Raw genomic sequence first — 14,935 nt, forward strand, 5'->3', positions numbered from 1 at the left:
AGAGAATTGTACACATTTATAAAGCACTTTACATCGCATGTGCATGTGAGGCATCCTTTGTGTCACTGCTTCTCCCCCGTGTGTGAGTGCACAGAGAACGTGATGCCTCCTGGGTTGTGGTTCGGGTGCTGAGGCTGGATATCCTCTGCACCTGAGCCTGAACAACCTGAAAACATCGTGGGTCGCTCCCCGGGCTCCTCCTCCTCACCGGACAGGTGAGAGACTGTGGGCAGCAAGGACCTTGGCATTTGCATTTGTCTCTTAAGCCTGACAGTAATCTTGAGTAAGCCTTGTGAAGAAGGCCAGATATTAGGGTGGCTGCTTCCCTGCAAATGCTTACAATAAAGAGACTATTTATAGTTTGCAACAGGGAGACCTTTGCAGTTCTGTTCCTCTACCTACAAGATGGAGTTTCTGGAGAGGCAGGATTGCTTTGTGGCTGGTGTGGCAGTGGAGCTGTGCTGAGCCAGGGACAATGTGCCTGTCCCTACCTTCTGCCCTCCTGCTCAGCTCCACCTGGGCACAGGGGGGCTGCTCAGGGACACCTGGTGGGTCTAGGGTCAGGGTGTCCCTGGGGGGCATGCACGGGGCTGCCGAGTCCTGTCCGTCTGTCCATCAGTCTGTCCCTTGGTGCGTCCCTTGGTGCGTGCAGGGTTTCACAAGCTGTAAATTCCAGGAAACTCCCCGGGAGGCACATGGAGGGAGCGGGCTGGGGCCAGCACGAGCCCTGAGCCAGCAGATGTGTCTGCAGGGACGAGGAGCTGGGAGGAAAAGCACAAACCTGTCTTTAAAGACATTTGTTTGTTCACAATAAAAAACTATCAGCCAGCGGCAGCCAGACAGGGCCGTTTTTATGAGGAGCAGGCGTAGGTTGGAGGGGTGCTGCCAATTACTGCTTACACGGAAAGGGAGCGGGGATTGTATTTTATCTCAGGACCAGGGGGAGGGTAAAAAAAACAAGAGCAGAGAGGTTTACAAGCCTTTGAAATGTTTCAATCAAAGGAAAGCAGAGTTGAAAGCGGTTCTGGAAACATTTTCGGTGTTCCTCTGCACCCTAGGGCTGTCTGTGCCCCTGGCTTTGGGAGGGGAGCAGGGAGAGGAAGGCAGATAAAGGGATCACCAGCAGGACCGTGTCCATACGGGAACACGTATCTGCTTCCTCCCAAGCTTTGCATTGGGAGAGTTCAGCCTGGGGAGGTCCCACAGCCCCTCCTCTCATTCAGGATCTCAGTGCTGCCTTTATGATGATGGTTTTGAAATCCTGTGGCTGACCTTTCCGGCACTGGAAGCGATCCAAGGGCTGTGTCTCGAAGTACTGTAAAGGTTAGTGAGAAGGGAGAGAAGGAGAGAGAAAATGTCCTTTGAGCTGCAGAAGTGGGAGCGAGGAATGTCATCTATGCCATCGTCAGGGAACAGGCGGCTGGCTGGGGTCCCTGGCCTGAGCTGGGGTGACCTTGTCTCACTGGGGACCTCACTCCTCCAGCCCCTTCCCAAGGTGTTTTGATCAGGGAGCAGAGGCAATATCCCGCTGAAGAGGTCTGGAGGAGCCTTCTCTGCAGCATTAGGCAGTGCAGATCTTTGGGGATCCATACCTATGCCCAGGTATGACCCAGAAGCTGCTCCTTGCTGCTGCCAGTGCTCTGGTGATTCCTTGTGTAGCAGATGATTTGATCTCAGAAAAGTCCAAGTTGTTTTAAGGAGCCATTTCTTGCCTGTCCTCAGCTCTCCCACACCGCTGCCTCACCAGGAGCACGCTGGGGTGGATGGAGATTAAAGGGTAAACTCCAGGGCTCAGCCATCCGCTCCTACAGGATGTGAGATCTTTCTAATTGTCCTCAATTAGAGACAGTGCCATTGCTCAGGCAAGTCTTCAGGCAGGAAGCAGAGCCCTGGTCCCCGCTGGGGTAGCCACCTCGCCCTGCACAGGGAAGGGCTGCTTGCTGTGGCCTTGGGAAGCCCAAGGGGCCAGCAAGGCTTCTCGGGGGGGGGAACAGGAGCTGCCCACCCAGTTGTTTTTAGGAAGGAGTGTGGTGAGGAGATGTTAAAGCCAGAGAAAGGAGAAAAGGAAATAGCTCCATGAGTTAACCCTTTCCTGCTTGCCTCCAGGATGAGACATCGGTGAGCAGCGAGGACTTTGATATGAACGACTCCACATGGATCTCAGCTGACCAGCACCTGAACTCCAGCCTGAGCCCCAGCCAGGACGAGAGCATGCGCAGCCCGCAGAACCTGCACGGCCATGAGGATGGTGAGTCCCCCGGCAGGCGGGAAGAGCCCCACGCCTCTGCCACAGGATGTTTTTGTGACTGATTAAACATTAACCAGTCCTTTCTGATCAGGTGTCCCACCTGTGGGATGGATTTCATATCAGCTCAGAGCTTGCTTCCAGTCCTTCCAATTTAGCCTCTGGGTTCCTGCTCAGCCAGGACCCTGTCCAACTCATAGCTGATGGTCCTTGTGCCTGGAGCTGTCTCCCAGCTCCTCCAGAAAGAGGTCACTAAATCCCCTTCTAAGGGGAGGACTCCGCTCCCCACATCCTCTTCCCAGGTGATGAGGAGAGCACTGTTAGTTCTGAACACAGGGAGGATGCCAAGGTTTTGCAGCAGTCACAGGTTTCTGTGTTTGGAATGCTGCACCTTTGACAGGTCTTGCATCCCCCAGGCAGGGAATTGTGAATAATCTGCAGCAGCCACAGCGATGTTGTGGGTGTCTCCTCCCTCGGGGCGGGCAGTTGGAAGGGCTGAAAGCAGCACACGTGGGCTGGGTGGGAGGAAGAGTTTTGTGAAGAGCGGTGGTGTGTTGCGTCTGTGAAACATGCAAACTTAAAATACAAGAGCAAGTAAATAAGTGGTAGAAGTACGAGTTCAGGTCAGAGTTCATCGCCGTGATGCTTGGGAGGATTTGGTGGTTGGGCTGTTACTGGCTTTTGCTCAAGAGGTTGAATCCCTCATTGTCCCAGCCTGGCTGCTGCTGGGAGTGCAGGGAGGAGCAGAGGAATCTGAGGAACAACTGAGACTGGGTTGGTCCTGCTTTAAGAAAGGGGACTGGAAAACCACCCCTAAAGGAAGAAAAGGCTTTTGTGCTGGCGGGTCTCCCTGGCGTGGCTTTTAGCTGGTGGTGTGGCCAGTGACAGGGATGGTAGAGACAGAAGGGGTAACAGGGACACTGCTCTCTTCAGTCCCAGGGACAGCAAGGCCACTGCTTTCTTCAGTCCAGTGAGTTGTGGCATTTCAGTTTCCATTGCAAACTGCAGTTTTGGGAAACTGCTGGTTTTCCCTAGCCAGCCCCAGCCCCAGAGCCAGGCAGCCTTGGTGAGGATGTGAAACCTGACTGCATAGCACTGCATCCCAGTGGTGGGACAGGCACTTCTGCTTGCCCAGGGCCCCAGGGGCCTTTGTCTTGGCAGGAGGAAGAGTGTTTTGGTGATGACACAGTTGCTCCCATGGAAGCTTTTGGCTCTTCAGGACTAGGCTGCAGCCTCCACCCCAACAAGCCCAGCCTCTCATCCTTGCGACCTGACTGGGTCTCTCTGTACCCCCTGAACTTTGCCATTCTCCCATTGGGACATTTCAGGCTTGTGACTTAGCCCTCACCACTGAATTCCCAAGTCTCATTTACAATCTAGAATGACACAGTTTTGATCCCTTTGCTGAACACTATTATTCAACAGGACAGTAACTTAATAAGGGACTCAGGTATTTAGGCAAATCAAGATGTTCTCACTAAATCTAAATCCTCTCTCTCTGCACCCTCTTAGGAATTGCTTCCAATTTTTCATGCCCTGTGGTTTTCCTTCAGAAGCAGGTGTCCTCTTTGGGGCTCTTCTTGGCTCCTCTTAATTGCTTTTGTAAGGTTCGGTGATGAGAAATAAAGCAGAAATAGTCCCATAAGAATGCAAGTGTCCCTGGTGTCAGCATCAGCTGAACTGGGTAGACTTTGGTGGATCAGAAGTGATAGTGTCAAAAAAATAAGCAAACCAAGCCTAGGGTGACAAGTGAGACCCATACCAAAAAAAAAAAAAAAAAAAAACAAAAAAAACCCCAGGAATTGCAATTTTCACCAGGCTGTCACACTTCAGAAGCATTTTGTGGACTGAGGTTTTGTGCCTATGGGAATGTCCATGATCTGTATTAGAGCTCTAAATACAGACTGATGCTGCCTCATGTCAGTCCCTCTGCCAAACCAATGCTGCCACCCAGGAATGGAGCATACACAGGAGTGGGAAGGGAAGAAGGACAGTGGAGTAACCCAGGAGGGCAGTAGGTGGTTGAGGGAAAGGAGCAGGGAGCAGAGGAGCATGTTGTAGGAAAAGCAGATTGCTGCTGTGGGGAAAGGAACGTGCACAATCAAAGTCTCCAGTTTCCTCTTCTCTCAACCTATGAAAGCTCTTTTTTTTTTTTTTTGGAAACAAATGTGTTTTCCGGGTTCACAAGAGCTTGCTAAAGCTGTGCAAAAAATGTGAGTAACCAGCCCACATAAGCTGTGGAGCCTCCTTGGAGCCCAGTTGGCCAAGTTGCCGGCGCAGTGTGCCTGCACTGGGGCAGCCCAAGTACTCCCAAGCTCGAGGTTTGCCCACATCTCCTGTGCTCAGTTGTCCCCTGTGCCCCGCAGGAGTGCTGCAGAGCTCCAGCCAGTGCTAAAGTGAGCCCCACACATCCCCTGCAGCCAGGCTGGGCTCAGCTCCGGGCATCCTGGAGCTGCAGAGGGATCTGGTTGCACACCACGTCCTTCAGTTGGGAGCTTGTTCAGGACTGGATACTCTCCACCTTCAGGAAAACTTTTTGAGTTACTAAATTGGTCCTACCTGCTGCTGTTTGATGGGTGTGATGCTTGGAGTGTGTCTTCAGTGAAAGGCTTGCTAAAGTATAAAGTTTTAATGAAGAGTTGCCTAGTAGGAGAGCAGTATCGTCTGACACGCTTGTTGAAAAAGTCTTGTTTAAAGGACCAAAGCACCAGCTCCAGGTCTTTTCAAGGCCTGGGAGTGGCAAGTGCTCTTCTGTGGCATAGAGTAGTGCTCTTTGAAATCCAGAGAGGCGGGAGAGCACGGAATTGTCGTCCCATACTTTGATAAACAGGTACCTGCTAAATCATCAGAGGCCTAAAAAGCAGCTGGGACAAAAGCCAACACCTTCATTGTCCTGGGTGCTCAGAAGCCTTAACCCAGTACAGCCATGCTACAGCTGGTGTCAGCCCTGGAACTGCAGGGAGAGCAAAATACACCTAAAGATGTGGGTGGGTCATGGACAGAGCAGGCACTGTCAGGAGAGCCGGGGTCCCTGCTGGGTCAGTGGGCACACGGTGGGACTTAGGACACACCAGCCAGCCCTGAGCAGCAGCACTGAGCACACACACTCGCTCCTTCCATTTTCCTTTGTTACTCATCCTGCGGGCCCCAGCACGGAAAACATGAAGCTCCCAGCAACATCCCTTCCCAGTCGGATGTTGCTCACAGCGTACGTGCCCACAGGAAGCCGACGGCTGCCCAAAGCAGCAGCAAGATCAACACAAACTCTGCTGCTGAAGCGGAGCTATTGTGCCGGACATCCTGGAGGGACACATCTGCGGGAGCCAGCACACACCGGGAGCAAAGGGGCCCTGAATACTGCGCCATCCTGCTGTCTGAGCCCATCTCCATTCCTGAAGGCATCCCATGCACAGTCCCAGCTGAGCGCAGGTCCCAGGCCCTGGCACTGTGTTGCTGTGGCAGTTTGAGCTGAGCTCTGTCCATCTTCAGAGCCTGTCTGCTTCCACAGGCGAGCACTGCATTACAAACCTCCCAGTTCGGTCTGGTGTGAGGGGTTGAGTGGGGTGTCCCACCACAGGGGTGCTGGGTACTCCACCCCAGGCCTGCTGTGACTTTCTGGCAAGTGCACTGCCCTTGAAAGTAAAGCAGGAGTCAGACCCCAAACCTCAGTGTGTGACATGGCAAAGTGCTTGAACTCATACAGAAGAGCCTCTGTCCTGCCCACTAACAGGATCCACCTTGCCTTGTCCCTGTACATCCTGCTGTACATCCTGCTCCACTGGCCAGGAGCAGTGCTCAGCCCACAGGCAGGGCTTGCTGCTCCCCAGCCTCTCTGGAAGAGCAGGGAAAACTCCTGGGTATATGGTGTGCTTACTCTGTTTGGGGAATATGGGGTTGCTTCATGGCACCATGTTGGACTGATCCCCTTCTGCTGAGATTCCCATGTGCCATTCTCGCTTGACTGGCAGTGTCCCCGCTGAGTCTGTTCTGCCCGGAGCAGCAGTGGCTAATCCAGACCTTGGAGAAAGGACTTTCTTAACCTACTTAACTGTGAAGGCACATGCTTCTTGGAGGCATCCCTTGAGGCAGCTGGCTGGGGAGGCTTCTGGGTGTTGGGGACATTCTTCAGGAGTGCTACAAGGAGGGGCCTCAAGGACATGTGGACAAGCATTATTTCCAGATTCTGTCTTAGGGCCTGGTAGGGTGTGTCACTCCTCTGGACCCCTTGCCTTGGATGTCAGGGATGGCATAGAGCTGCCCCCAGCACAGCAGTCTCTCTGCTGGTATGTCACATGTCCCACAGCTCTGGGTTTCACACTGCTGGCACTTGATGAGATGCCCATGATGTGCTGCACATCACCAGCTCCCCTGAACCACCAGTCTAGCAGAGCTTTTTGGGGAGGACCAGCCTCTTGCCCACTGCTGACCAGAAGCCAGGCTCCATCCCCAAGTGATGTCCTACTCCACAGCTGCACTTCTGACAGCTGGCACCCAACCATGGGGCAGTGGTGCCCACCTCACTGTGCCTTCACAGGGTCACTGCTGCAGCATTGGGTGTCACACAGCTCCCAGGGCTTTCCTCAGCCAGCCTAGTCCTGCTCCAGGTGAATACAAATACCCTTTGTAAGCCACAGGGTAGAGCCCAGCAGACCATGGGCAGTCTGTTGGTTGGCTAGTGCAGGAGGTGGCCTGTGAGCCCCAAGACACTTGCTTAGCCCAGGATGCAAAATCCTTACTCTTTCCAGGCCTTCTTGCACCAGTGTTGAATTTTGGCCCCCTAAAGCCTCAGCTCTAAACATGACTAGGATCAGCTGCCAGGCCTTACCACAGTTAGACACAACCTTACCACATTTTCATTAGGGATAATTTTCCTCTTTCTCCAGGGTGTCCCCATGCCATGCTGGCTCCACAGCAGGAGTCAACAAACATGTACCTGCCTTGCCTGAGCGGTCTGGGCTGGTGACTGCATTCCTGTCACCTCTTCCAGGGGCACATCTGCTCCTCCCAAGCAAAGGCCCTGGCCCGTGATAAACACCCTCCTTTCGGTGTCCTTTGAAAGTTGTCCTTCCCTGCTGCCAGGCTGGGGAGTGCAGCAGGGACACTGTGAGGCTGTGGTGGCTTTCCCAGCCTGGTACACTGAACTCGGCTCCAGCTTGCTCATGGCTGGTGCAGGCACTGCCGAGTCAGTCAGTTCATCCTGCTGGTGCACGGAGCAGGGTTTTGGGGGTCTCTTCCTTAATCTGGAGCAGAGAGGATCACCAGGCTATGGACAGCCAGCACCACCTGTGCCCCTCTCTCCCCAAAATAAGTACCCCCAACCAGAGGGGTGAGTGGAGGCAGCAGAGTGAGCCCCACAGTGCTAAAGGACAGTCCCTAAAGGATTGGGGGTGCACAGCATGGTCTCTCTGGTGGTAGATCTGTGCTGGAGGCACCAGCTTGGCATGAATCCAGCCCAGACCCACCAAACTCGTTTGTTTGGCGTGGGGAGAGGCAGTGCCCAGGCAGCATGGGGCCAGGGCATGTCCCCTCCCTGCAGCAGGATCCGGGTGGCTGCCAGCAGCAGTGGCACAAGGAGAGGCTTGGTCTGTGCCACCTCCTTCCTCAGTGTGAGCAAGGGCCAGCTCCTTGCTGAAGCATTCCTTGAGCTGCAAGGTGGCTGGAGGAGCAGCAGTGGGAAGGAAGGAGCAGTGTTTGGGAGGAGAAGGGAAAACCAAGGGACAGAGAGTGTTTGTGACAAGGCTGCTCTGTGCAGCGGGAGCTGACGAGCTTTGGTGCATGGGAAAATGTCCAGCACGGGGCTGGCGCGGTGAGATCCCAGTGCCGGAGGGAGCTGCTCCCTCAGGCTGGGCAGTGGAGCCGGGGGGAGACGGCACTGGGGGGCACCTTTCATGGCAGGGGACAGGGAGGCGGCCGCACAGCGCTGCCTTGTCCGGCCAAGCTCTCCCTGCAGACGTGCATTGTGTCCGGCCCTGCCAGATGTCTGGCTCGTCAAGGGCTCTGGTCGAGGCAGGGACCCAGGGAGGGAGTGTGGAGGGTGGACACTTTGTCTGGGACATAACGAGGTTTGCGTTAGCGAAGGAAGACAGGAAATAGAGCGTCTTAACTGGAACCTGGCCAGCCCCAGTGCACTGCAGCTCTCAGCCACGTTGCTTTTTTTCTTTCTTGTGCATCTTGGAGGCAAATGCTGGGCAGGACCTGGAGAAAATGGGCTCTGTGCTCTGACTGTGTGAGCAGTGCGGGTCCAGGGCCTCTCCTGCCACTCACCACCCAGTCGTGGGTGCGGGATCCCTGAAGCGGTGGTCCCTTGCCCCTTATGAGTGCAGCTCTAACACCCAGCAGTGGCCCCCCCACGGGGCCCCCATTCCCACTCAGTTTCTCTAATTTGTATTAAGTATCCCTTCCTCGCAGGCTTTCCTCCTCCCCTTCTTCTCCCTTCTTGTCTCTTTTGTGAGTGAATAATTTATGGCACTTTTCATCTTCCTGGCTGTTGTTCCAGGCGGGCGGTGATGGGATGCTCTATGCCCTCCTGACAGCCACTCCCAGGCTGGGTGTGCAGCTCCATCCTTTTCCGGTGCCACAGCAGGCTGGAAATGGGACAGACCCACCGCAGGAAGACTCAGGTGTGGCAGAACCACGGCCATCACCCGTGGAGCCATAGCAAGGTGATGGCTGGTGGATCCATAATGGCCCATAGAGCACCAAGGGTCACTGGTGGGACCCGGCATGGCTGTGATACCCAGAACCACCCAGGCAGGTGGGCAGCAGCCAAGGGAGGGCTGCCCCAAGGCCAGCCAGGGGTCCCATGGCAGCGGGATGTGGGCAGAGCCGGGAGGACCCTGGCCCACTGCATGGTGCGGGGCTGCGGCGAGGTTTCCGTGGGCCGCTGGCTCTTACATAAGCTCATTGTTTCCTGAGTCAAAAGAGGTTTTGTCTCCGCTCTGGAGATGTGACAGGAGGAGGAACAATTTGCCCCATTCATCTTTAACTCTGCTCTGGAGAGTGGTGCGGTGCCCTGCGCCGGCAGAGACGTTAAACCCAACCACTTCCCCGCCATAAAATCTCCCGGGGAGCAGGTGTTGGAAATCGCCCCTTCCCCTCCTGATCTCCTCAAATCCAGCGCCACAGAAATCAAGGATAATCCAGCAGCCTCTTCAAAATGAAAACGCTGAGCCCTGATTAATTCATTTAATAAGTGACTGATCCCCTCCTCCCCCAGCACCGCGGCCCAAGAAGCCATTTTGCTTCTTGCTCTCCTGGGCTGATGCCGGGGCTGCAGCAGAGGCGCAAGGCTGCTCCCCCACAGCCACTTCACCAGCCTCACCACGTGTCTTGTCGTGGTCTGGCCTCCGCAGAGGGGCCGAAGAGGGCAGCACTCCATGGACCTCAGGGCCAGCTGCCTCTGTTGGGCTCTCCAGCCTCACCTCTCCTGCACAGTGCCAGGGGCTGCTCCAGCTCCATGCAGCCCATGGAGCCCCAGCTCGAGGGGATTAAACAGGAGAACGAAATAGTCCCGTTTTCCAACCGAAAGATCAAACCGGTTAGAAGTGACATTGTTTTTGCAGTTCCATCTGCTTCAATTAGGGCACGGGGGTGGAGCAGGGGGGCTCCCAATTATCCTCATTAGAGGGGCTCCTCGTGCAGCCAAGCTCCAGCCGCGAGCAGGGAGCTCACCAGGCTCGTGCTGGTTGATAATGAATATATTCATGGCTGCGCAGCCTGGCCTTGCTCGCCTGCTGCTGCTGGAGCCCTGCTCCTGACATGTGCTTTGGGCACTGCTGGGAGATGCGGAAAACCTCTCCAAGCTCCGGAGCTTGGTGGGTTCTGCTGAAATGGAGTGTGGTCAACACAGCCCCACCACTGCTCAGCGTCCTGACACGGCTGCCAAAGCAACGCAGGAGCCTAAATCTGGTCCTAGCACGCAAGGTGGGAATGCTTCTGCTCCCTCTTCCCCAGGTCCCGCTCTCCATCTCCTCTCAGGAGTGACTGTGGGCTGGAGATACCCCAGTAAACCTGCCCAAGGAGCAGCCCCATTCCCATTCCTGGCCCATCCATCCCCACAAGGAGACTGCAGCTCCCTCCTGATCTCATCTGCATTTTCAAGCTGGCTGAGGCCATTCCCACTTGGACCCAAGGACTCACCAATTTGAATTTGTGGCCATTTCTCTACTCGCAGTAGTGAGATTAACCCACCACTTTGTGTGTGGGCTTCTGGGAGAGCATAACATGTAAAAATACAGAAATAAGAAAACATCTGTAGCTCATGGGTTTAAAAACGTCATTATTTACGTACATCCATCCTTGTATAAATTAAATTGTTCTTTTATTTGGTGCTGGCTACTGATATTAGATTCCCATTTCATTTCCTTATCCCACCTGGCAGGTTCCTAGAGACATCTTCCTCTTTGTTTGCAATATCTTTTGCCTGTAGCAAACCCAGGGTTTGTAAATGCAGCAGCATTGAGTGGAAACCTGACGTGCAGCTGCTGCTGTGTGTGTTTTGTGTGACACAAAAGAAAACCTGAGACCTGGAGGAATCGGGGTGGTCCAGGTGTCACCCCCAGGATCCTATCTGGTGTAAGCAGCCAGTGCAGGACTGTCACTGCCTACAGGAATGGGGGGCCAGAGTTGGAGGCTGTGAGGAGGCTGGAGGTGGATGGGCAAGGACAGAATGGGATGCCCAGGGGGAGTGGGGGTAGTTAAGGCAGATTGGGGATGTCTGGGGTTGTTCATAGCAGGTTGAGGATGCTTTCATCCCTGCAGGGGTGCCCAGAGGAGGTTGGGGATGCCCAGGACAGGTTTGGGGATGTGCAGGTGAGGTTGGGGATGCTCAGGGCACGTGCACATTCTTCTCCCAGGTGACGCCTCTCTTGGTGCCCTTGCCTGGCAGGGATTTTGTGCCATGGTGGGCCCCCAGCCCTGCTGGTGCAGACAGGCATGCCAGGGGAGCTGAGGGAGGAGGTCCCCACCATCATCCTGGCCATGGTGCCGATTGGCCCAGCGCTGTTGCTGTGGCTGTGCCCGGGCCGATGGCGGGGCCTGTACAGCTCGTGCCTCCGTGCACAGGAATAATTCTCCTTAATCCTTCTGAGAGGCATCGCTGGATGAGACTGGAGCCTCCCTCTGGGAGCCCCATCTCCCCTGGCGCAGAGAGCAGTGCTGGGGGAGGGACAGCCGCCATCCTGGGCAGGGAGGCCTCTGTGCCCCCGGCCACCTGCCTGCTCCTGCTGGGGCCACAGCCAAGCCAGCTTTGCTCCTGCACCCGTGCTGAGGGACAGCAAAACCCTGTGGTACTCAGCACCAGATCAGTGCCCTGGGCCAGGAGGGGTGTGGGGGCAGGTGGCAATGCCCCCAGTATCCTGCCCCTCCAGATGCAGCAGGAACATGTGGATGTGGGCTGGGATGCAGCTGCCCACTGCAGCCCCACCATTGCAAACATGGGACAGGAGACTGGAGCTTATTTTGGAGAGGTGGCTTGGAGGGTGCCCCTGGATAAATACTGGTTGCTCAGCCCCTCTGGAGCCCCGCACTCCCTGGCACAGAGAGCTGGCATAGAGGGCTTTTGCCAGGACCCAGCCCCGTGGTGGGGCGGGTGATGCCTGCCACTGGCCTGGAGCACCCAGCACATAAACACCACCCCGGGATTAGGTCAGCTCTGGTCATCGCTCAGACGAATAAGTGGATCAGCACAAGGGAAAGGAGGGGGAGGGAGCTCTGCTGAGCGGGGAGCTCCAGTAGGGACCTTTTAATTTAGGGACTCATGGGGCCAGGAGCCGCCTTGGCGCAGGCGCAAGGCTGGGCAGCGAGCGCTGGCACCCGTAGCGGGGTGGCTGGGGACACGCGGCAGCAGCCCCGGCCGGCCCCGCGGTCGGCTGGGGTGCCCGAGTGTCCTCAAGTGTGTTTATTTTAAGGGATACAAAGTCCTGGGCCACCACAGGGTCACCGCAGCACTCGCCCAGCCTCACAGGAAAGTTTCCCGCAGGTGCTGGCAGGGGGAGGAGGAGGAGGGTGGATGGCAGCTGCTGGGCACCATCCCGCCACCCTGCGCCTGCACACCTTTGGACCTGGCGCTCGTGTGCCAGGAGCCATCGGCGCAGGGCTGCGGCCACCCCACAGCCCCGGCCCATTGTCCCACGGTGGCCAGGCCGGGCGTGGGGACGGCCATCTGCTCGTCGCTGCCGACAGCTTCTTTGTTCACCGCCCGGCGCACGCTGGCGCAGGAAGCAGCTCCCACGTGCTTCGCCCTTTCCCTCTCGCGGAGGCACCTAATGAAATAAAGGATTTACTGCGGCGAGGGGGAGGGAAGGGAGCAGGCTGAGCAGTTTGAAATGTCGTGCCTGGCCCCAGGGCTGGGCTCCCTGGCCAGGTGCAGGCAGGGTGGGTGCAGGCAGAGTGCTGGGCTCTCTGCCACTGCTGGGCTGTTCATCAGGAGCTGCAGTGGTGGGAGCAGGCACAGGCAGGGGGATGGTGCCAGGGCCTGGGGTGTGAATGCAGCCAAGATCTGTGCGCTGGGTGTGCGTGGCACTGCCATTGCCAGGGCCCCAACCTGCTTGTGTGGTGGGGAAAAGGCCTTGTATGTGCCGTGGGGATGGCTCTAGGGCATGTGGAAACTGGGAACAGGAGTGTCCATGTAGGGTATAGGTCACTTGGGCTTTGAGTGAGACAGGAAGGACATTGTGCAGCCCCTGTCCCCTCCCTGCAGCAGCATGCCAAGCAGAAACCTTGCTGGGTGGTGCCAGCTGTGAGCAGAGCTCCTAATGCTGCTTCCAGGCACCATGGATTCAGGGTTTTCCCACCCAAGTGAGCCTGCTCTTGTGTGTCATCCTCATGGCCCAGCACTCTGCAGAACTGCATGTCCCTTAACCACCAGTGCTGGAACTTGCCACTTCCCACTGCACCCAGCCCCAAACTGGGCCAGGAGGATGGCAGGGGACTTGGCAGGGAGAGGCAGTGCCCCTTTCTCCTCCCTGCAATGCAAACAGAAACTGAAAAGGACCAAATTCCAAAGTTCTTATTCAAGCCCAGGCACCATGGCCAAGGGCGGAGGCGTGGGGACTGTCACCTGCGGAGGGATGGGTGGCTCGGGCATGGGGCACGGCAGCACCTGGTGTGCTTTGAGGATGAGGGAGTGGATCTCTGTGACAATGGTCTTGCAGGCATGGACACCAGCACTTGCACTTCCATCTGCTGCATCCCAGGGCCCAAAGTGCAGCAGTGCCAGCCTGGCTCTCAGTGGCAACTCAGCCACCAAGTGAATCCAGAGCAGCTTCGGAAAGGTGGTCATAGGGTGCCATGGGTGTGACACATATCCCTCTTTGCAGATGACTCCTCGTCAGAGAGCTGCAGCGGGAATGGCTCCTCCACCCTGAACCCCTCCACCTCCAGCAGCACGCAGGGCGACAGCGCCTTCCCCGAAATGAACGGCAATGGCACCACAGCCCCCATGGACTTCACCGCCTCCGCTGACGACCAGCCCATCAACCTCTGCGACAAGCTCACGCCTGCCCACATCACCCCTTCCTACCAGTCTGACAGCTGCAGTGCCGACGGGCTGCGCAGCAGGGTCAAGTACGGGGTGAAGACCACAGCAGAGGTACGGCCTGGGATGCTCTGGGAGAGCCAGGGACATGCCCCACACCCCAGCTGTCCCAGAGCTGGGCACTGCAGTGGGCTCACCTCACCCCTGACCAGCTGTGCCACAGCCACCATGTGACAAGGAGCCCATTCTTGCTGGCTCAGGCAATGTTTCCCACAGGATCAGGCAGAGCCTCGGTCCCAGCAGTCAGGGCTGTCACTGGGCCACCAGGTTATCACAGGCTTGTTGAGGTCACCATGCTCCCCCCTGCCCAAAGCAGGCAGGAGGTGACACGCAGAGGAGCCTGGCCATGGGTTCATCTCCCTGGGTTACAGGGGAACCTTCAGGAGAGGGGACAGATATGGCAAGACATGGAGAAAGGGCAGGTGCATGAGGTGAGAGCTGCTGGTGGTAACCGCTGTCTCCTCTCAGTCCCCACCATACAGCTCTGGCAGCTATGACTCCATCAAGACAGAGGTGAGCGGCTGTCCTGAGGACCTGACTGTCGGCAGGGCCCCCACAGCTGATGAAGATGATGATGACCACGATGACCATGAAGACAATGATAAGATCAATGATTCGGAGGGGATGGACCCAGAGAGGCTAAAGGCCTTCAATGTAAGGAGAGCTCCACAGGGAGGGTGAGCCTGCCTGCCTTTCATCGCAGGGTTCCCACCACCTGTCTTCTCATTTGCAGATGTTCGTGCGCCTTTTTGTGGATGAGAACCTGGACCGGATGGTTCCCATCTCCAAGCAGCCCAAGGAGAAGATCCAGGCCATCATTGAGTCCTGCAGCCGGCAGTTCCCCGAGTTCCAGGAGCGGGCACGCAAGCGCATCCGCACCTACCTCAAGTCCTGCCGCCGCATGAAGAAGAACGGGATGGAGATGGTGAGTGGCCACCCCAGTGCCCTGCCCTTAGTCCCAGTGCCCAGGGCAACACATCCCTGAGCATCCTCTCTGCTTGTGTCCCTGCAGACCAGGCCCACGCCGCCTCACCTGACCTCAGCCATGGCGGAGAACATCCTGGCCGCCGCCTGCGAGAGCGAAACGCGGAAAGCAGCCAAGAGGATGCGGCTGGAGATCTACCAGACCTCCCAGGTACAGTGCTGGCAGCTGG

The 14,935-nt window shown here is 56.6% G+C and overlaps 1 protein-coding gene across 1 annotated transcript in view; it reads left to right on the forward strand.

Moving 5' to 3' along the window:
• The window catches only part of NOL4L (nucleolar protein 4 like), a 59,414-nt gene that overhangs the window by 40,460 nt on the left and 4,019 nt on the right, over positions 1 to 14,935 (forward strand). The window contains 5 exon segments of the mRNA XM_068207709.1: positions 2,107 to 2,248; positions 13,564 to 13,835; positions 14,250 to 14,435; positions 14,515 to 14,706; positions 14,794 to 14,916. Coding sequence (XP_068063810.1) covers positions 2,107 to 2,248; positions 13,564 to 13,835; positions 14,250 to 14,435; positions 14,515 to 14,706; positions 14,794 to 14,916 — 915 coding nt within the window.

The sequence above is a fragment of the Anomalospiza imberbis genome, chromosome 17 (assembly GCF_031753505.1).
Source record: "Anomalospiza imberbis isolate Cuckoo-Finch-1a 21T00152 chromosome 17, ASM3175350v1, whole genome shotgun sequence".
NCBI lineage: Eukaryota > Metazoa > Chordata > Aves > Passeriformes > Viduidae > Anomalospiza > Anomalospiza imberbis.